Here is a 23,800-nt window from a genome sequence, read left to right on the forward strand (position 1 = left end):
TTCTCCACAATGGTCCGATTTGCGCGCTCCGCCAAACCGTTTTGTTCGGGAGTATAATTGTTTGTGGTCTGATGCCTAATTCCTGCCTGCTTCAAGTACTGCTGAAATAATCCGTTAACATATTCCTTACCATTATCGCTGCGCAACGTTTTCAACCGGCGGCCAGTCTGACGTTCAGCTAACGCATGGAATTGTTTGAAACTGTCCAGAACTTCATCTTGGGATTTGGATTTCAGAAAATACACGAACATTCGGCGGGATTTATCATCTACAAACGTGATATAGTAGCGGCTTCCTCCAAGCGACGATTCTTCCATTGGTCCAGCAATGTCGGTATGAACAATTTCGAGAACATCGGTGGCTCTTGATCCCTGCTTACTGAATGGCAGCTTCGTCTGCTTCCCCATCGGACAAATGTGACAATCTCCAGTACTTCCGCTCCTAATTTGAACTCCATTCACAATTCCACCTGCAAGCCGCTTCACGTTCTGCATGCTCAGGTGTCCGAGTCGTCGATGCCAGGTGTCCAATGTCGCTCCAGTTGAACTAAGCATTGCTTTGCCGGCCGGAACAGTTTGACTTACCATGAACAAATCGTTTTTGATTACTCCTGTAGCCACGAGCTTGTTGTCCCTGTTTCTGATTTCATAACCTTCGCTTTTGAATGTAACGGTATATCCTTTCTTCACGATTTGAATAACGGACAGCAAGTTTTGTTGAAAGATCAGGAATGTACTGGACATCATGAACCGCGATCGATTCTCCATCTTCACGACATTCAGGATATAACTTCGCCGTTCCAGTAGCTTCGATCCGCATTGAACCTTTGTTCGCTGCTACTACCGTTCCGCCAGAGCGCTTTACGTCTTCTAGCAATTCAAAATTCTTCGTTAGGTGTTTCGTAGCTCCTGAGTCCAGGTACCATTCGTCATCAGAAATTCCAACCGTCGATAATACCGTACAGAATGCGTCAGCCTTCTTTTCATTTCTTCCGTCTTTGCGATATGCCCAAATTTTCCGCACTTCCTGCACTTGGGGCCTTTCGGTTGATTGGATTGTTTTTTTCGGGTGTTGATTACCTTGGTTACGGCCATGAAATTTTTCACCTCGGTCTCTAGCAACGAACGCCAGTTTTTCGCTCGGGGACAGCTCCTCCTGTAACAGGATGGTCTTCACGGAATCGCCGGTAATCTTCATTCCTGAGTTCTTGAGGTATCGCTCCGGAAGTCCAGCCAACAGTAAAACTCCAACGAACCGTTACGGAATTTGAAATCCTATTTCGTTTAGTTGATAGCAAGTAGATATCATCCGGTTAGCGTAACTCTCCATTGATCCGCAAGATTCCAGGTCGGTTCTTATAAGCTTGTACAGTAATCCAACTTTGCGGGTGAGTCCTGACTCTTCAAACGCGCTGGTCAACTTCTGCCAAACTTCCCGAGCTGTGGTTGCATCTCGAACATGGTAGTAGTTCTCCGGTTCCAAGAATAAAATGATTTTCCCTCTAGCCTTCTTGTCCTTCACCGGATCAACAGCTTCCAAGGTTCCATCGTCCTTTTTCTTGGGCTCGACCGCTTCCCATAAATCTTCTACTTCGAGGTACGTCTGGACAGCGAAACGCCAGGTCGTCCAGTTCTCTCTGCCAATCAGCCTCTCAATCATCGTATTTCCGCTGTTTGCCATTTGCGTAATCCTGGGTCCAAAACCTCTTGGTAATGAGTAACGCAATGAACTAAAGAAGGTCTGTATTTGACGATAGCTTTAATACGAATGAACATACTTCAAACAAATTACAAATTATAAATAATTCGTTGTTTGACAGATTGCCATTATAAGGTATCTAACATAGTCCGAATTGGGGTATACTTACTACAGTTTAAAATGAACCTCATGAACTTATTCTGCAATTTTTGAAGTCTACTTAGATGTGTGTCACTTGCAAGAAACAAAACTGAGGAGCAGTAATCAATGTGTGGCGCAACTAATGATTTATATAAAAACAGTTTACTCCAAAATGTTAACTGACTTTTCAGACGTACTAACATACCGTATTTCTTAGCCATTTTCTTTATTAAATTATCTATGTGTTTACTGAACGTTAATCTGTGGTCAATTAGGACTCCCAAATATTTAAATACTTCTACTCTTTCAATGGCAGATCCGTCAATCACAAGTGTCAGTTCCTCTGGGTTGATCTGTTTTTTATTAGATATAACCATTGATTTTGTCTTTTGTACATTTAATTTCATTTTTTTAAACTTTAGCCATTTGGTCAACTTTGTATTATCCGCTCTCATCTTCATAATAGCGGTAGATGGATTTTTATCACCAATAAATAATACAGTGTCGTCAGCAAATAAGTTAATGTCGCAAAATGTAATGCCCTTTTTCATGTCATTAATGTATAGAATAAACAGTAATGATGTCAGTACTTGAATTATGGTCACATGCATCATATACTATGTAGGAACATGCAGTTGCAGGACAGCGGTACTTACTGTGGTTCCTTCTAGCACCAGAAAAAGGTGGCACCAAAAGACCGTATGTCGCAGTTTGCTATGATACCATCAAAATGGTAAATAGGGTATTGTGGTATTACTACCCTATGTAACAAAAATAGGGTTCCAATATACTGTTACATAAGGTGTTTTCAATTTTAATTGTTGTACACTTTTGGAATGCTTATTGACGAAAAGAAGGCACTCTACACATAGAATCCGTATCACTGTATGCATTTACATCAAAATTTGATTTGTTTACATTTGCGACATACGGTGTTTTGTAAAATTAAGCTTGAAATCGTATGCCAGATCTTCAGATTTGTGCTCGAGAAGATACGAGGCAAAACGCATTGTTTAGAATATAATAATAGAATAATGAACAATTATGAGTCCCTACACTTACGGTTCTACGCTGATAAAACACTGTAGTTTTAGCTTAATGCAACAGACTAACGTAATGATTTCCGCTGCTACTCTTTCTTATTTTCCAGATCTCATTTCGCCTTACTTGGTGTGGGCCGCTGGTCGCAGTGCTGAATCGGTGCGCTCAATGGCAACAGCTTGCCTCTGTTCTATGTCGCAAGGGGCGGAAAATGGAATTGTAAGTACATTATTAAAATATCTTGTTTCTCTTGACTCTTTCCTGCTAAACACTCAGGGACAATATTAGACGTCAATCAGCGTCTATATGAAGGTAAGTACGTTTTTATGGTTCCAAGAGTGGCGACATAACACAGCTGTGAGAGCAATATGAACACATGCATTTTTATATGCTTATCCGAGAAAGATTGTGCCATTCAAGAAATTTCATAATACATTGTTTCTACTAGTAGGTATAAATAGCAAATAGGAAAACTCCTAAGGATTATAGCCAGAATGTTATCTAGGAGGTAACTTAAAAACATCATAAAAATATAATCCTCCATTTATCTTTTTATGGACTATTTCAAAACACCTTATCCAGAATTCTTCTCGAAATTCCGGCTTTTCACGAAGGAAACAGTTTTCGGGCAACCTTTCAGTAATTCTTCTTCTGAATCTTCTTAGGAATACCTTTCTTATTAATTTTCGCAATGAATAGGTATTTCTAGGAATTGTATCATATATTTCACAATAAATTCCCTCAAAATTACACAAATTTGCCGGAAAGATTTCGAGAATCTAGGGGCCCATATAGCCGAGGCGGTAAACGCACGGGTATTCAGCATGACCATGCTGAGGGTGACGGGTTCGATTCCCGGTCGCTCCAGGATCTTTTCGTAAAGGAAATTTCCTTGACTTCCTTGGGCATAGAGTATCTTCGTGCCTGTCACACGATATACGCATGCAAAATGGTCATTGGCAGAGGAAGCTCTCAGTTAATAACTGTGGAAGTGCTCATAGAACACTAAGCTGAGAAGCAGGCTTTGTCCCAATGAGGACGTTACGCCAAGAAGAGAGAGAGAGATTTCGAGAATCTAACTAACATTTTCGATTTCCATTATTTTACAAATTTATAAATTGTTACTCAAAAATCTCTCTCCCGTCAATTAGGGATGCGAGAATGACGGAAACAACAAACTGCAGCCCGAACTCAATTTGTCATAACAAAGTTGCTTTATTGCTCTGATTTGCAAAAGAGTCGTGTTTTGCGCTGTTGATGGCGGCTACAATTGCTGGCAAATTTTCATCCCATGCCTTGTGCTCTTTCTTCAATAATGCACGAATGCACGCCACTAACACTCTGTTCACCCGTTCTGCATTGTTAACCATCGGGCAGTAGTAAGCAGTCGTCATATGCTCGATTTGGTGACGCGCCAACAATGATCGAAACGCTGCGGACAAAAACTGTTTGCCATTGTCGGAGAGAACTATCCTTGGCCGAGAAAATCGTAGAAACGCTTCATTCTCCAGAAAGTTGACCATTTTCGTCGAATCTGCGCTACGCATGGGGTGTGCGATGACGTACTTTGTGACCCAGTCGACTGCTACCAAAATCACCTTTTTTTTCTGCTGTCGAGCGCGTTAGGGGTCCCACAAAATCCAACGAGATCAGCTCCCAAGGGAGTTTGGCCGGTTTCGTATTGCCCATCGTAGGCCTCATTGTTCCTGTAGGAGCTTTGCTTGCCTTGCATGTTGAGCAGGATCTTACGTATTTTCCGACGTCCTGCCGCATCTTTGGCCAATAGAAGTATGTTTGCACCTTGCGCCATGTCTTCTCGAATCCTAGGTGAGCTCCAGTTGTTGCATCATGGAATCTGCTGATTGCTTCTACTTGTTCTTTCACTGGTAGCACCTTCTTCCACTTGTGCGTAGTGAACCCCAGCTCATCCGTGCAGCGACAGTTCTTGTAGATTTCTCCGTTGACGCTGCGAAAGTCTGGGAACTGGTCCTGATGTTTCTCAACGCTGTCTTTCAATCTGCCATACCAGCTATCGCCCGTGTTTTGTGAGTCGTACACAATTGAAGCTGCAATTCTAGAAAGCGCATCGGGGATAATGTTGTGAGATCCTTTCCGGTAGGGAACCGCGCCACTTGGGCGGTGGCTTCTATATTCGTCTGTTTTCCACTATAACTCAGTCAAATTTGAACCAATTGACACAACTTTTGAAATGTGGTGAGATAAGTATAGTATCTACCCGTGTACAACATTTCAAGTCGATTGGTTCAAAATTGACTGAGTTATAGTGGAAAACAGACGAATATAGAAGCCACCGCCCAAGTGGCGCGATACCCTACTTGATTTCAAAATCGAACGCATTCAATCTTAAAATCCACCTGCACATGAGGGCTGTTGGGTTTTTTATTTATCGTAGATAAGAGAGTGCCGAATGGTCACAGAAAACCGTGAATTTGACTCCTTCAACATACCCTCGGAACTTTTCTATTGCTCGAATAACCGCCAGACATTCTCGTTCTGTTACTGAGTAGTTCCGTTCTGAGGCGGATAGTTTTTGAGAAAAGTAACCGATGGGGTGTTCTTCTCCCTCGAATTCCTGTGTCAACACGGCTCCTATTGCCACGTCACTCGCGTCACATGCTATTGAAAACGGACGCGAATAGTCCGGCATTGCCAGAACCGGAGCTGAGACGAGCATTGATTTGAGTTTGACGAACGAATCTTCGACCTGCGATGTCCAACGGAATTTTGCTTTCGTGTTTGTAAGTTCGGTCAACGGGACCGCTATTCCGGAAAAGTTTTCGATAAATCTCCTATACCAATTATACAATCCCAGAAATCTCTGCACTTCTCTTCTGGTTTGCGGCCTCGGAAAATCCACTATGCAAGAGATCTTCTCTGGATCTACCATCCATCCGTTTTCGTTCAGTACGTAACCCAAATACTTCAACTCTTTCCTACAGAACTTCGATTTTTCTTGTGAGATCGTTAGGTTGGCTCTACGTAATCGTGCGGCGACTTCCTTCAACAGTCTTAGATGCTCCTCAAATGTACGAGAACAAATGATTATGTCATCCAAGTAGTGGAATACATACGGTTCTAAGTCTGCAAATATATGCGTCATCAGGCGAGCCAGCGCTAGACTTGCAGTGCAAAGTCCAAAAGGTATACCTTTTACCTTTTACCTCGTATACGACTTTAAACTGAAAGTGGCCCCGTCCTGGAACCGTGAATGCTGGCATGGGCCTTGAGGATTCTTCCAACGGTAGCTGCCAGAAGGCATCTTTGAGATCAATCGAGGAGATGTAGCGACAACCACCGAGATTGCTTATGATCGACGAGATTTGCGGTATCGGGTGCGCCTCATTAACCATGACCGAGTTGAGATGCCTTGCATCTAAGCAGACTCTGTACTGTCCCGTCTTCTTTTTTACTGCGACGAGCGGATTATTCCACGGAGAAAACATAGCTTCTTCAATAACGTCTAGGGATTTCATGCGGTCCACTTCTTTGTTTACCTCATCCAGCACGTATTTCGACATGTGATACACTCTTTGTTTTCTCGGCTTCGCTTCTCCAATGTTGATTCGATGCTCATACATGCTTGTTCTGCCTATCCTGCCTTCGACGCTGATCGGAAACGATGCGACAACCTGATCTAATTGTTCTTGCTGCTCTTCCGTTAGCTGCCTCATTGGTTCCTCGTTCTGCTTCTCTTCCTGGACAATCATTTCTAATGCCTCGCACACTGTACGGACGCCAAATTTCTGCCAGAAGTTCATCCCTAGGATTACACAACTTGGCATTGAAGGTACTAACAACACCAGTAGGGTCTTATTCCGTCCATTATAAGCGATTGGTAAGTTGCCAAATTCGGTGATTTCGTGTCTAGTTCAATCCGCCGTTTGCACTCCTCCTTTTACTGCTCCTTTCCGTAAATGTAGGTCGTCGATGATCTTCAGATGTTGTCCTCCCAACAGCGAGCAGTTGGCACCGCTGTCTAGTAGTCCGGTCAATTGCTTCCCGAGAATTGTTATTACTGCGTGCGGCCTGTTGTCGTTTTCGGTGTTGATGATTATCGAATTTATTTGATTGAGTTCTGGAAAGTCCGAGGCATCATAGAGATTTGGGGAAGGAACTTGCTTCTCGGCTATTGCTGGTTCCCCGCCTGACCGTTTCCCTGATTTGGTGCGCATGTGGGACAATTCCGCAATGAGTAACCTTTCTGGCCACAGCGATAACAGAAGAACATGGCTTGCGGTTTATCACAGTCCATGAACCTGTGACCTTCTGCATCGCAATTCCAGCATGACAAAGCTCGTCGTTGCTCTCCTTCTAAGGATCGTTCAATTGCCAACTGCACCTGCTCCCGCTGCTGTTGATATTTTTGTAGGATTGACTGACCCGATTGTGAATTCGATGGTTCTGATGAAGGACGTGATGGCTGCGGACGACGAAGCTGCTCTTTACGATCGAAACGTACTTTTATTGCGTTGACCTGCTGTATTAGGCTCTCCAATTGCTGAATGCAGCTATCTTCCTCCAGTTGTGAGCATCCCGGACGATCTTGACTTACATCTGGTACTAGGCTTTCCTGATAGCTCTCCAACGCATGAACCCGCCCAAATCTCGTGGGCTGTTGTGCCTGTCGCTGGATTGTGCTGGGTGTCGCGTAATTCGGTTCCAGTAGTGTATTTTGTGGCAAGGGTAATCTGCGCTGACGATTCAGCAACATTCTAGTCTCGTCAAACCCGTTACAGACCTCCACCATTTCTTGTAAAGACCTTGGACGGGCGGCTGCCACAATAGAAGCATATTCCGTGTTTATATTCTTCTTTAGTATGAAGTATCGTTCCTCCTCGGACATTGGAGGCGTTACAAACCGGAATAGTGCCGATATGTCTCGGTAGAATTTTGCAAAGGACTCAGCAGCACCTTGAAAGCAAAAACACGCCTCTACTCGTAACATCTGTGCATAGCTGCTGGGTAGGAATTCCTGTCTGATCCGATCTTTGAAGTCATTCCACGTAAGTAAAGCTCCTTCGTTGAAGACCCGACCGTACCAATCGAGAGCATCGTCTTGTAGCAAATGCTTTATGGATCTCAACAGTACGTCGTCAGATACGCCTTCCGACTGTGCGAAACATTCTACCCGGTCCAAGAACGTGTTAAGCGTAGTCGTGTCCTTTTCGCCTCTGAATCGGAATGGCCAGTTATGTATTGCTTTTGGATTCCTGGCGCATTCCGTTCGTGTGCGCTCCTGCCGTAACAGAATGTTTAGTAGTTCATCTCTAAGGCGGTTGTATTCCCTGGATTGTTCAATGTCCTGCAAAGGTTCGGTTGTGTGGTACGATGGAGGCGGTATGTCTTGATTGTTGTGCGTATTTCGTCGATCTTGAGGATCACACCACGTTCTGACATCCCTCCGAGTGCCACTTCCGAGGTTAACTGTAGTTCCTCGCCCTCTTCCTCTGGATTTTGATGTTGAAGACGATGCGATAGGTAATCCGACGAGTCCAAGCGGAGTGCCTTGCGGTTGACCTCCCTCTCTGTCTTCATTTCGTGTCACTGGTGTCTCAGCCAAATCTGTTTCTCCCAGGTGATCTATCAAACTTCGGCGTACCGAGCTAGAATCAGCTGCTCCACACTCTACATCGCTTCGCCTTGGAGTTTGTTGTAGTGCTGCATCTGCGGTGTTGGATGCTTGTCGGTTTGGATATATTCTGCGCACGGCACCTGTGTTCACTTTCACTGTAGTCACTGTCGTTGGCACTCTGTTGTTATTCACTCCACTCGCGGAGTTGACAGACGTTGGATCTAATGCGTTCAGAATATCTTATAGTGTGGAACTAATTAACACTTTGAGCACCCGATTCGCTTCTTGTAGGTGTTGCGGGGGAGACCCAATTCGCGCTAGTCGGTTCAAATAATGTTGTAATCGTGAGACTGAGTATTTGAGAAAACCCACGTCTTTCTTTCTCTTTGCAGCTTCCAAGGCTGGGAGAAGAAATTTGATTTGCGACTGACAAGTTTCAATATTCGTGACATCATCCATCACATGTGTTGAAGCTGGATATGTACGTCCCAAAGTCGTGTCTTCTGCCATAACTTCCCGTAACCGATTACATTTGTTTCGGCGGGTAGTTAGACCTAGACCAGTAATATGTCTCAATGCCAACTCAAAATTGAGTTCCTCTTCACTCAAATGCACCGAATCAAAATCCATGATCAAAGTCTTCTAAATGAGCCAAAAATACGCAAGCCAGAACTATTATAACTTCAGCCACAAACGGTTTACAAATTACTAATGGGTTTTTTAGTTGGGCGCCAATGTTACTCAAAAATCTCTCTCCCGTCAATTAGGGATGCGAGAATGCCGGAAACAACAAACTGCAGCCCGAACTCAATTTGTCATAACAAAGTTGCTTTATTGCTCTGATTTGCAAAGAGCCTACCTGTCCCTACTGTTTCTTAACTCTAGTTCATATAGCTCAACTTAAGCTAGTATGACACTCTTTGACCAATGCCAAATATTTGACCACTTTTGACAGTTAAATTTTGACCAAGGTGTACCTGGCAAACAAAAATATTTGTCACTCTCGAAAAACGAATAGGGACAAACAGAGCCAAACAACCTGCCAAAATTTATCTGTCAAAAGTGGTCAAATATTTGGCGTCTGGGCAAAGAGTGTAATAGCACCCTTATCGTTGTCGAGGCTTTGCCACTTGTGGTGCTCGTTCGTTTTTGGCGGAAGTCTTTTGCTGGCACGACACGTCACGACGATATCAAGAAAATTCTTCCTTTGCTTCGCTTTTCAAACAATTTAGGGATGCCTAGAAATTGTTTTCCTTTGATGTTTGTTTAACACTTGAACAAATTTACGCTTTTCGGTACAAATAATTGCTCTATAAAACTAACTGCAACAAAATACATACTGTAAATTTCTTGAGAGTATTGTCCAGAAGTTTTTCCGGCATTTCTCTTATGAAATTCTTTCTTATTTTCCTCTATAATTTTCAGAAACTGCTTCAAAAAATTGTTATAAAAGTATGTTTGACGTTGCGCCATTACAAATATAACATTTTGAATGGTTTTGTGCAGTATCAACCCACATGATGGTCCCAGTAATCTAAAAAAAGTACATTTCCCTCCTTCCCCAGTTCATTACATTGCTATCCATGGAACTGAAAACGCTAGCCAGTCTAATTGAGGATAACAGCATTGCAACACGTGCCTACGCGCTGAGAACGCTACTAGCAATGGGTGCGTTAGATTTCGAAAATCTGAAGCTAATTGCATACGCCGTCGTTTCCCGGTTGGACGATCCGAGTAGTGAGGTGCGTGAAATGGCAGCCAGGTGTTTGGGCCGGTTACAGCATTCGGCATCGGCCGACTGCAGCAGCGATGACGAGTCATCAGCACGTGTCCGCTGGGAAGACACACTTAAGCCGATTATCTCCACCATGTTTCTGCATTTGGAAAATCCTGAATTGAAACTGCGAGCCACAATTCTAGGTAAGATCATTTAAAGGGGTTTCGTTGGATGACTGAAGTGTTTTTTTTTTTTGTAATAGTAGGTAGTAACCCAAGTAACAATGATGAGTGAATAACAGCTTATTCAGCCGAAATGTTCAAAATCAAGCTTAAGAGCGACTTATTCATGTGTTGTACAGCAATAATGTTTATTGGGAATGATGGATAAACGTACAACTCTTGCTAAAAATCTTGCTCCTATTCCTACTTTTGTGACGAACCAGCACAATTGTGCTGTTGAGCAATACAAGTTTTGCATATTTTTTCATCTGATTTTTCCAATTTTGGGGCACCCTAATCTACCTAGGTTTTTTTCATCTTGTCTCCAACAGAATCCCTTGGCCGCTTAGTCGTCCATCATCGCTCGCTAATCAAAGGCCTGGCTAATGAAGTTGCAGAGGGATGTCCGTACAAGAAGGATCTGGATAATATCCTTGCTCATCAGTAGATACCGCTGGTCTGGTGCTACCGGTCCGAATCGACAGTGTCGGTCTCTCTGCCCACCAACCACCATCAAACTATCCAGCATCCAGGGACTCACAGAGAACGAAAAAACAACTACAAAGCGCACCGCCAACCTACCGGAACCGACGCCAGCCCCATCAGGATAATTGATTCAAATCGTATTTCATCGAGTGAATCTTTATCATCACCATCGCGCCATCACCAGCAACGACCAACGACCAAAGCAGCACTGGTAGGAGGGGATTGTGTAACGGCATTCGCTTGTGCTTCCTTTCTCTTCCTGCTAGGTTCCAACTATCGCGTTTCTATATTTCTGCATCTAGCCAAAGGCAGATGCTCTGCTACACAATCATCAATCGTTTCGAAGCAACCGAAAAAAAAAATGGGGGATCAATTGAACGTCTGCTGAATGGAAAATTGGTCCGCTCTATTCTGAGATTTCCGATTCAGTTTTTTTTTGTCTTGCTCATTCACTGCTCATCAGCGAGTGGTTGCAAATCGAGCATAGCCGGAGCTGCTGCTGCACTTCGGCTTCTCGGTGCGCTTTTTCTTCATCTTCTGAGGCCAATCGAGTCGTCGTCGGCTGGTTCCGTTCGATCGTAATTGCAATTATGAATTTTCTTTCTTTTATCCTGCACCGACAACTCCAAGAGATTTCCTTTTTCGAGAGTGATGCATGAATAAACGCAATTTTATTATCGGTTCATCTTCAATTTATCCATTTGGGTGAGATTCTTCCGTGTCAATCAAATTTGGTATTTTCGTTACATTTCTTTCAGTGTTTCACAACTCGGAAACGTAGAACAATTATGTAAAAAAAAACTGTAGAATTCAGTAACAAATTTTGAAAACGACGTATAATCAATGCTACACCATTGCCCATAACCGCATAACAGTAACATTCGACAAAAGTAGGCATTGGAGAAAATGGAACCCAAAGTTGCAACTTTGAATAGTATAGGAATAATTCGAAATTTTAAAAAATTCTCATAAATTTGTCATCAGTCGTATAGCAATCAAATTTTCTAAAGCAGTTCCTGTATGCTGGGGGAATTGTCAAAAAATAAATCGAACCTCAGTATGATTGATGTCACGCTTTAAAGCCAATCTATTTTTCTAGTGTGACTGTTATGCGGTCACATTGCTCAATGAGACAAAATTACTTGGTATTTTTTTCATAAATCCTAGAACAAACTTGATTTTTTTATTCAGGGGGTCGAAAGCACTTGTGATTTGATGATGATCCCCGATATTAACTCAATACCAGCAAAATATGCAAATGTTACAAATATGCAGTTATGGGCAGTACGTCGTTTTCAAAATTTGTTACTGAATTGAAGATTGCAAATTTAAATCAAATTATATATTTTCTTGATCAAGTAATTCGTGTCACTTTCAGATAACGATCAATCAAAAAATGAAAAATATTATTGGCTGGCCCTGCCCTCCCCCCTCCTTTGATCCGGCCCTGGGCAGAGGCAACTCTCAGTTGGGTAACTCTCGCTGAGACCGGCCCACTATTTACACCTTGTCTTCAAAAATGTTGAAGGTGCCGATTTTCTGAAAGTCCTCGCTAAAAATATAAGTAAAATGCATTTGATTACTCAAATTGATGGATCCCCCGTTAGTTAGAGCAACAACCATTTTTGCAGACCCCTCGATTTTGGTCTAATGGTGGCTCATTTAAACCGTTATTACTCGAAAACTTGTCCAAAAACCACCTCAAAATGAATTGTTGTTGAAAAGAGAAAAGATAGAGCTACTATTCACAATAATAAAAAGTTGGGTCGGCCAGCGGTCTCAGCGAGAATTACCCAGTTACTAACTGTGAAAGCTGAGAAGCAGGCTTTGTCCCAGTGAGGACGTTACGCCAAGAAAAAGAATAAGAAGACGTACTCGCAACTATCAATCGATAATGTGATGATGATGTGCTCCATTCATCCTGGGATTCCAGCCCATCTATGGGGAGCGGAAAGACAAAGCCAAAAAGCTTTTAACGTTGTTCCGTTGTCTACTCATTTTGCTCTCGTCGCTTGATACGCGTGATGAAAAGGCTCGGTTCAGTAATATAATATTGGGTGCTATTACTGGGAATCGCATGCATTTTAAGCTATTGATTTTTTATAAAGCTTTGTGGATGCGTAGTGGTCTGAAACGGTTTGGAATGACGGTTTTGTAAATTGTACGTAACACTGTAACATATTTGCATCAAAGTTATAAGAGACGTTCATTTTCTGCCATAATCTACACTACATGCACAAAATGCAGAAATAACAGCTTTTTTTTCAACCCTTGAGCGCAAGTAGTCTTGGGAAAGTTATGAGAACCTTCGGAACTTTTAAAATTTTATATATTTTTTGATAACTTAATAGTTATTTATGTGACGAGTTGCAAAAAGTTGATTTTTTCAGCACGAGTCGTACATTTATCCAACGAGGCTTGCCGAGTTGGATAAATACGAAGAGTGCTGAAAAAATCGAGTTTTGCAACGAGTAACATACAAAATTTTATGCAATGATTTTTTCATTATACAACTCATTTGAGTTGCATAATGTTCATAATGCAACTCAAATGAGTTGCATAATGTACATTTTGCAACTATTTTTCATTATGCAACTCATTTCAGTTGCATAATGAACCAGTTCGGAAAAATTTACCATTTTGGTACAATTAGTTAAAATAAAATGCAAATTATGATACTGAATTGCATATAAACCTTATATGAATAGGGTCACCATCCGTGCTGATTTAGCAGGATCTGTCCTCATTTTGGATTAATTTTGGCCAAATTCTTAACAAATCGGATAAGTTTTGTTAATGTTCAAAAATTACATGAAATGTCCTGATTTTCTATGCTGTTTAGATAGGATCCTTATATAGGAAGCCTTTTGACAAAAAAAAAACGATCCATTTCAAACCACTGTGTATTACCAAAGTGGTTTTAGTATATATGCTGCTACGACTGCTACTCATTCTCCTTTGCTTTTCCTTGTCAAATGTATTTTTTTGCTGGTTCTTGTAACACCTATCATAAAATATTGAATTATCCATCCTCATTCTACGTGCATTTACAGTAATAAAAAGTTTTACAAGATACTTTTTGATATGAATAAACCATAGCAAGTCTGGAGTTCGAATTTGGCTTTTGTTTTGAAGAAAATCCTGCCTATCAATTGAGTTTCCTGTAATCAGCTCCACGCACTTAATTCCAGTCTTGAAATCTTTGGGTGTTAGAATTTTCACGTCCGTTCAGTTTTATTTCGGCTTGGGTAAAAAAAAAAGTGGTTGAATAAGAAACCTTCAGATGTTTGTTTAATTTCTAACCTTAGGAATTCTAAAGGAATTAAGTGGAGTGCAACCAATAATGATCGGTAATCATGACAATAGAAAATTTTATGGAAAATCACGGGGTTGCTCACTATAAAATTATTTAATTTGTCAAGAAATAATAATAGTAATAAGTGCCTGGAACAAATAGGCCTATGGAGTGACAATGAATCTCTTAGCTACGTTACCATTAACAATGGTGCATGGATGTCGCTGGTTTTTAATATACAAAAAAGACACTCATAAATACTCACAGCACCACATCTACACGACACATCTACAATCACTCGCTTATAGTGCATCTAAAATCATTCCTTTCAATATATTCAACTTGTTGACAATTACGAGGGCGTCGATGAGTTGCTAATCGCACTAATTCGAATTCTTAAACAAACTTCTGATCAAATTTTTAACCAAATTGGCGAAGATGTCAAGATTTCTTCAAGTCAAAAGTTTTTTTTTGTCATTTCTCAAAAAAATCTCACGAAGGCTAGAAGTAATATAAGGAGGTTTCTGGCAGCACTGCCAACGAGTGGTCACGTTTTTATTCGCGTCGCGAGTTTTGGTCCGGAATTAGTGTTTTTTATAGTTGATTTGGCGTGAACGACGGTTTAAGTGATTAATTAAATAACGTGCCAGTGAATAGGAAATTTAAATCATACTTCTATGCGATGATTGGGGCTTTTTTTTGCGTTTTTTCCCCGCGAAGGAAACGAGCTTGGCAAGGGGGCCATACTTTTCATCACCCGCACAGTTCACATCTAACGCGGAGCATTTGGTGGTGGTAGTGCGATCAAGAGTGCAGAAAAAGAAAAAAAAAAAGTGATGAGTGAGGTTGTTGGTGAATAGCCATATAATTAAAAGTAATAATAGTTCGATGTGGTTATGACGGGAAAAAATGAAATTGAGAAGAGAGAAGAGGGGGAAAAAAATAATATCAATAAAAAGGTCAGATCGGAATCAATGGGAATGCAACGATGCAGTGATGGTCGACGGGTGCCGGATGCCTAAGAGGAAATGAGCAGTTTGTCTACGTTGTGGAGGCCGCACTCTGGATTTGGAGAACCCATATATCCGGTGAGTTTGTTCCTGTATTTTCCACTTAAGTTGCTCAGTTAAACTTAAGTGGACTGTGAGCTGTATTTTGGGTTTTTTGTGACAAATGGCAACCCTGCATATTTGCCCAGAGCGGTTTGTTGGGAGAGACGAAGGCGAATGTGTTTGGGGGGTGGGGTTGGGGAAAGCGGTATTGTCTACCAATGGCTTTCTCTCTCACTTTAGATATGCACTTGTATATGTTCACGAGAGTGACAGAGCCGAGTGCACCAATGGACGGAAGGGAGTTGGTACCGCTGTCGGACTGACTCTCAGCAGACTCTACTCAGCGGTGATTAACCGAGATACGTCGCACCGATTTCCTTTTTCTTTCTTTCTTCTTGTCTTTGTCTTACGTGAGTTTTCATTTAGAATAATGCGAATTACTTGTAGTCTGTGTACTGGCCTATGTTTTTGATCATTTCATCAAAAAAAAAACCCCAAAGAATTGAACAAGTATCATCTAAGTGGCGTTAGATGGGAGTCGGTCTCACTGTGGTGTCGGAATTCGCTGACCGAGAGAGCTATCAGCTGGTCGTGCACTCCATGACGGAGGGGAGGCGATTGGTAAATGAGTGTGTGAAGCGGCAATGTAGTGGTACCAGCCGTCCTATTCGTGTACTTTATGCGCTCTCTGCAGGTATGGCTGCAGGTTGCGGCGCAGCAACATGCCAGCAATATAAAAAGGTTCACCCATAAGCTACGTAAAGGGTTAGTGTTGATTTAGGGCGGTATCTGGAGAAGCCTGTCATGCGGGAATATTAGCATTTCAGGCCAAACATTTCAATAGGTCCTATCTGCATTTGAGAGGCTCTCTTTGTTCACTTTCTCTTTCAATTATTGCAATGTAATGGTACACCTTTCAACTACTTTTGCAGTACAAATCAAAAGACGATTGTTTTGACCATCGTTCAATGCAAGGAGACAATCATAATACAAATAAACAGCTGAGATATTAACGAAAGAGAGGGAAACCAAAGAGAGCCTCTCTTCTGCAGATAGGACCTTTAGACATGTTTGGCCTGATTTTTCTACATGCATTTTGCAAGGAGGAAAGAGGGAATCAAGATAGGTCAGCCCTTAGTTTGTCAGACAGGTTTCTGATGGGGTAGTGTCAGAGGGAGGGAATGAGTTTCAAGGGCCTCTTTAAAAAGTACTTCTGATTGAAAAACACGTTAGTGGTTCGGGAAGTGTTTTGCCAACTATTCAGTATTTTAAAATGGAGCACTTTTATGAACGTGCCTTGGACATAGCGCGCAATTGTGAGTGATGTGTTTTTGACGTGCAAAAAACGATAATGGGACTGAAACACGTGATTTGGGACCACAAATACATGTAGGGCCGAGTGGCGGATGAATCTGAATGTGTTAATAGGTGTTTGTGGAAAATATTGGCTACACACACACTGGCCATGATTTGTGGCGGGACACCTTGTGCACATGCGAGTATGCGAGTGAGTATAGAGCTTGCTGACGTTTATTCACCTTTCTCTTTCAAACGTGGGGGCGGAATAGGATTTGTTGTCATCAGAAAAGGTTTCCCGATGAAAACAAATCCTATCCCGCCTGTATGCTTGAGGGAGAGAGGTGGATAAACGTCAGCAAGCTCTATGGAGTGAGCGGACATCATTATGAATGAGAGCTCCCCCGAACGGGATGGTGTTTGGGAACGTTTACAAATCACGAACACGAAAATAGCTTGATAGAGGGTGAGGAGGGTCGCCGCGCCTTGTGTGTACTTGGGACCTGCTGGATGTATCTGGTAGCTCAATCCGGCGGCAGATACTTTGATATGTTTGCGTAGTAGAAGTAGTGTGCGTGGCATCGGAGAGATTACACAATCTCAATTTGCTCAAGCCACACTTCTCAAACTTACTAGCCCTCAACTCGTTGGTTGATCGCCGGTCGGTACGGACGTATTTTGAGCGGAAAACCGGAAAGCGCGAGAACGCTAGAACGTGGTCGTTTATTTGCAAATCGGAATGTCATAGTGGTGACAGAAGGAAAGTGAAAATAAAATACAGTGAAATTTAAAAAGAAATAGTGAGGAGAAGCGGAGCGAAATTGCAGTGTAAGGAGGTAGAGGTGGTGGCTGTATTAGCAGCAGTGGTGTGGTGATTGATGGTGGTGGAAGCTACAGCACCGGCGTGCTGAGAGATTCTGGTGACAATAGTGTGGTGAAGGCAGCCGCTGCGAGTGCGAGCGCGCAGTAGTAGTGGTGTGTTGCGTGGCTCGGTTACAGCGAAAGCAACGTCGTCGGATGTAAGGTGAGTGCAGGGACGTATTCAGGACTCATTAAAATCTCACTGTTCTGTACGGATTACAAATTTTAAAAAAATAAACGATTTCTGATTGTTACTATTGATATTTTTTATTATTATCATTACCATTCATTTGATTATTATTATCTATCTTATCATAAATATAATTATTACTATTATTAATATTATTATAGAGTTTTGGGCACTTCTCAGCAAAAATTGCTGGAAACTTTCACTTACCCCGGGCAATCGGATTATTATTATTATTATTATTTTATTATTATTATTATTATTATTATTATTATTATTATTATTATTATTATAATTATTATTATTATTCTTATTATTATTATTATTATTATTATTATTATTATATTGTTAATAATAATTATAACAATCATAACAATTGTTATTATTATTACATTATTATTGTTATCATTATTATTATTATTATTATTATCATTATCATATAACTATTATTGATATTACTATTGCTGTTACTATTATTACTATTGTTATTATTATTCCTATAAGAATTATTATTGGCATTATTATTACTATTAGTGTTATTGTTATTATCACATATTATTATTATAACTGTTATCATCTTTATAAGATTTTGGTTCTAAGAAACTCAAATAAGATAAGTACAAATTGAGCAGTATGGATCACAGAAAAAATGTTGACCTAACGGCTATGAACAAACGAATTGAAGTAGAAGAAATAGCGGGAGACGGAGGATGTTTGTTCGGGGCACTATTGCACCAATTATTTGGTTTCAATACGTTCGGTGATGCTTACCAAGATGCAATCAAAGATTGCAGAAGGTTGGTGGTCATGCACATGAGGAGAAAACTAGGTCAGTACGCAGTATACCTGTATCCTGAAGGAATACTAATGGGAGAGCAATGCTCTAAACAAATTGAGCAGGCTCTCAACGAAATCGAGCGAGGACAACGTTGGGGAGGAGAGGAATCTATTCTTGCTATGACCGAATTATTCAGCATACAAATCGTTGTGGTACACAACCTCGCTATTTATCGATACGGAAATAGCGAGGCGAGCCGTTCGGAACAATGCTGGCTGTACTATCATGACTTTGGAGACTTCTCTGGACGAAGTTCAACAGCAAACCATTACGACAGCATTGTCAAATGCACGGACGAGGACGGAACCATGGAGTATGAATGGTCCACGGCCAGAAATCTTTGGAGGACTGAAGTGAAACATCTGGTGGCTAGAGATGGGAGAAAATACAATGCGATGTTTTTCGAAGGATGCCCGGATTCGCCGCTCCTACCAATTTGCCATCAATTGCGGGACAGAATGTCTTCACCATTGGGGTTAAACGAAAAACTGCTCAAATGTGAAGTGGATCAGTTCTGTGCTAGAAATAGCGAATGGTTGCAGGACGCCGCGCGCCCCCCAGGGCTGGAAGGAATGAGCCTGTCAACATGGGAACTTGTTTTGGCTGGAGCCAACGTTTTGGGCAAAAGGATCACAGTCACAAATAAAGAATGCGAGAGACTGGTAGAAGTGGTTCCAGATATGCAACAGAGAGCCAACCTGTCACAGAACTTAATCCTGTATTTTGATGCAGAGAGGCAGCGGATAGGAAGCATTACCTGTACAAGGAAACGGCAGAGAGGATGGTCTGGGGCAGGAAGTAATGAGGACAATCAACGCTCGATAAGGAACTCGTCGACAAACACACCACCGATTACGGAAACAGAGACAGAAGAGTCTGAGGAACACATCAATGTCGCCTCATGGAATGTTAGAGGATGTTGCAGAGCTGAAAAGAGAGACAAGATTGATGCGATCCTTGTGGAGAAAAACATTCACGTTGCACTGCTTCAAGAGGTGAACACGGATTGTGAGTCGGCCATTACAGATAACTACAAGTGGCACATACATAAAAATCCTGGGAATAAGCAGCGAGGACTGGCAGCTTTAGTACGTAAAGCATCAGGAATTATTATAAACAATGTCGAACGGGTAAGCGACAACATCATGAAGCTCACAGTCGTTTTCGGGAGGAGTAATGTGAGGAAGCATTTCTCTATCATTAACGTCCACGCTCCAAATAAAGGTATTGCAAGATTCCTAGGAGATTTAGGAACAACTTTTCTAAACAATAATAACAAAAACAGAGTTATTATGTGTGGAGACTTTAACGCCCAGCTCGGAAAGGACACGGTCGAGATAGAGAAAAAGTTGATTGGACCTTTCGTGGGACATGAAGTTGCGAATGAAAATGGCACACAGCTCAAATTTTTCATGAGGACTCACAACCTGGTAGCAAGGAACACGATGGCGCACCCTTCGCTGCTTACCACATGGTTCACCAAGAACAACTCTTCACAAATTGACCACGTTTTAACCACATGTGGTTCAAAAGTTTTTGTGAAAAAACTGAGAGGACATCGAGTCAATGGAGTACTAAGTGACCACAAACTCTTGACTTTCAAAACACTGGTTCGAGATCAAATCGCGGAAGACATCAAAAACAAAGAGAGAAGACGAAATAAACAAACATTGGAAGAGTCATTTGGATGGGATGTAAAACTCTTACAGGAAGAAGACTTCAAGAAGAAGTACCAGGAGAAGCTATCGGAGACAACGGTCGATGTCGAGGACCCATCCATCACTACGTCGGAAGCATGGGAGTCACTGGCTGCGAAGCTGCGTTCCGGTGCAAAGGTGACGATAAATAAGCTGGCAAAAATCCCCAGCTCACCCAATCGTAGACGTGCTCTGGCTAATCTAAAAAAAGCGATATTCTGGAAGAAACGAAACCCTCTCAGCACTCGCCGATCAAAGGAATTTATTGAAGCACAAGATAATTATAGAAAAGTCCATCATGACAGAGAAGAGAAGGAGGAGTTTGAATTCTTCAAAAATCTTCAACAATATAAACCTGGGGAAAGAATTAGACGAACGTATAAGTACCTGAAGCAGAATAAAAAGAGGCGAACCTACAGGAAACCCATGGATATATCTTTGGCTCAATTTCAAGAGGATGAAGGCGAGGATCTATTGCCAGTGCTGATTGAGGAGCCGCTGAGTGATACAGACGACGCACAAGACCCGGATACGTTCTTCATAGAAACCATAATAAAAGGCTGCAAGAACGGAAAAGTTGCCGGTGAGGACGGTATTCAAATTGAGCTGCTCAAATACGCCGATGGCTCGACAATCGAGGAGTTCAAAAAGCTGCTCAAAAGAGTGTGGAGAGAAAACGATATCCCAGACGGATGGCGTAAAACTCTGTGTGTTCCAATTCCTAAAAAGAAAAACGCAAAGGTAGCTAATGATTTTCGGAAAATTACATTGGCTAGCGCGGCGTATAAAGTCTACGCGAGCTGGCTGCTCGGGCACCTAATTCAGCAGACGACACCTATAGGGAACCACCAAGCCGGTTTTCTGAATGAGAGGTCAACGGTCGACCATATATTTACGGCATGGCGGATCATGGAGGAGAAATGGAACGCTGGAGATAATCTGGTTGTTATGTCTCTGGACATAGAAAAAGCGTTCGACAGTATCAGCTTAAAAGCACTCGCGTCGGTGTTAGAGTCAAAAGGAGCCTCGAGAAAATTAGCTAACAGAGTAATCAACTGCTTGATAGAGGAGAAACAACAAATTTTCTGGAAAGGACAGAAAACAGCTCCGAAAATGAGAAGGAAAGGCGTGAAACAAGGATGCCCTTTGTCTCCGTATATTTTCGACCTGATGATGGAGGAGGTTTTGCTTGAAGTGGAGAGCGAACTAGGAGGGTTCCTGAAACTTAACCAGGAAGGCAGAATTAAGTTTCCGATCATTCTGGTATATGCAGATGATATATTAATAATTGCAAGAACAGTAGAGGAGTTGGAGAAGATACTTCCTGTTCTAAAGAAGCACCTGGACAAAGTCAACTTGAACTTGAACGATGCAAAGTGTCAGGTGCTTGTGCGCTCCCCGGGAGGGGAATCGCCAGCTGAGGTTAAGATTGATGGGATCGTCTATAAAACCGTCAAAACGATCTACCACCTTGGAGTTCCGATTACAGAAAGGCTTCATAGGCCTCTGACAACCCGGAAGAGATCGAAAGACGCCGTATGTGCATCGAAAGCAATATTGGAGTTTGTCAAGGAACGTAAACCCTCATTGAAATTAGGGAAAGTAATATACGAGACGATTGTATCACCAACCATAGCTTATGGAACTCAAGCAATGGTTCTAACTAAAAGATCCAGAAACTCTTTGCGGCGATACGAGAAACAGATATTCGTTCAAATCAAAGGACTCTGCGATACGGACGGACAATCATCAAGCCCAAGCTCCCCAAGATCAATTACAAAATGGATCAGAATCTTGCAGCTGCGGTATTGGGGCCACATCATCAGAAGGCCGGAGAACCACCTTCTAAAACTAGCAGCGGAATACAGATTACCGTATCGTAAACGCGGAAGGCCTTCTTTCACATGGTGGGACACCATAGCACAGAGTCTTTGGAGATTCGATAATATATCGGTGGATGAATGGTATGAGTTAGCTGGAGATAAAGAAAAATTTAACAAAAAAATAGAAGACCTATATAACGTTCCTGAGTCTGCATCAGAGGATGAGGAAAACAACTCTTGAAAAAAGGTAATTGCAGTCATTGCCACACGTACACGAAATGGAACATGAACGCATACATAAATACGCACAAGCAAACACCTTCACAGACACGCTCTCACACACACACACACACACACATACCCACACACACACACACACACACACACACACACACACGCACACACACACAGACACACACACACACACACACACACACACACACACACACACACACACACACACACACACACACACACACACACACACACACACACACACACACACACACACACACACACACACACACACACACACACACACACACACACACACACACACACACACACGCACACGCACACACACACATACACATACCCACAAACACACACATACACACACACACACACACACACACACACACACACACACACACACACACACACACACATACACACACACCACACTTTGGATTACTGTAATCATCTGTCAACTGTCAACTGTCAATTTGGTCGTCTTGTTCTTCGATAGCGAAACATCTTTCAACCAACGAGTTCACCATTCCATAAATGTACACTTACAAATTTACAGCAACACAATCCATACACATATTCACAATCATACTGTCACATACGCAAACAGCCTCAACACAACCATTTGTGAAAACATACACACACGCACAACCACACATAAACGCGCACACACTTACACACACACACACACACACACACACACACACACACACACACACACACACACAAAATGATAGAAGCAAACATATGATGCACATTTCAGCCAATAAAATAACTTTTGCAAAATAAGTAATAAGTAGGTAATAACCCAAGGAAAATTTCAGTATTTTTTTTTTTACTCAATGTGCATCTAGATGTGAGGGAGGATGGGTGGATGCTTCTATCATTTGAAACAAGAAAAAAACACATGCAAGCACGTACTATGCAAACATAATTCACATACACACCTTAGAATACTCTTTTCAAAACAACATTCAGTTCATACACACAAACTACGAACACAAACATATAAAATGATAGAAGCAAACATTTAATGCGCATTTCAGTCAAAACAAATAAAAGTAGTAAAATTCTTCTTAGCGCATTTAGATGTGAGGGAGGATGGGTGGATGCTTCTATCATTTCAATTGAATTTGATGAGTTTAGTTAATACTTTTTAATTTACTATATAACAACATATCAATATTTTAATTGTAAATCCGAAACGTTTCTAGATGTACTTTTTTTTTTTTTTTTTTTTTTTTTTTTCAATATACTGCTAATTAACATTTTATTTCAGCAGGATTCAGGTAAATTCATCGAATAATATAAAAAAAAATATTGAAAAATATGTAACTAGGGCGAGCGTAGCACTGATATGTATTTTATTCGACGTGCAATGTTAATATTATTTTATATTTCAGATTATCAACCGAACAATCTAGTAATTCAACCAAATACCATCAAGACGACAAGGAAACAAGGATGATTCGAGCAGACAACTGATTCGAAGAAGGCTAACAATGGTGTGCCTGAACGTTGACCAAGAGTATCCTTTGCAGTTTACCCTTCCACTAACAACACCCAAATTCCCGTGACACCTAGGCCTGAGAGATCGTAGAGTTG

General features: G+C 41.6%; 2 protein-coding genes across 2 annotated transcripts in view; one reads left to right on the forward strand and one right to left on the reverse strand.

Annotated features, from left to right (window-relative positions):
- Positions 1-11,582, forward strand: part of LOC109411012 (dynein axonemal assembly factor 5) — a 31,130-nt gene extending 19,548 nt beyond the window's left edge. Inside the window, exons 4-6 of the mRNA XM_019684459.3 lie at positions 2,990-3,099; positions 10,039-10,393; positions 10,744-11,582. Of these exons, the coding sequence (XP_019540004.3) occupies positions 2,990-3,099; positions 10,039-10,393; positions 10,744-10,859 (581 nt within the window). The 3' untranslated portion in view covers positions 10,860-11,582. The remainder of the gene's footprint in view (positions 1-2,989; positions 3,100-10,038; positions 10,394-10,743) is intronic.
- The window catches only part of LOC115256313 (protein ultraspiracle), a 474,548-nt gene that overhangs the window by 208,949 nt on the left and 241,799 nt on the right, over positions 1-23,800 (reverse strand). The gene's annotated exons all lie outside the window — the stretch shown is intronic.

The sequence above is a fragment of the Aedes albopictus genome, chromosome 3 (assembly GCF_035046485.1).
Source record: "Aedes albopictus strain Foshan chromosome 3, AalbF5, whole genome shotgun sequence".
In the NCBI taxonomy this organism is placed as follows: Eukaryota; Metazoa; Arthropoda; class Insecta; order Diptera; family Culicidae; genus Aedes; species Aedes albopictus.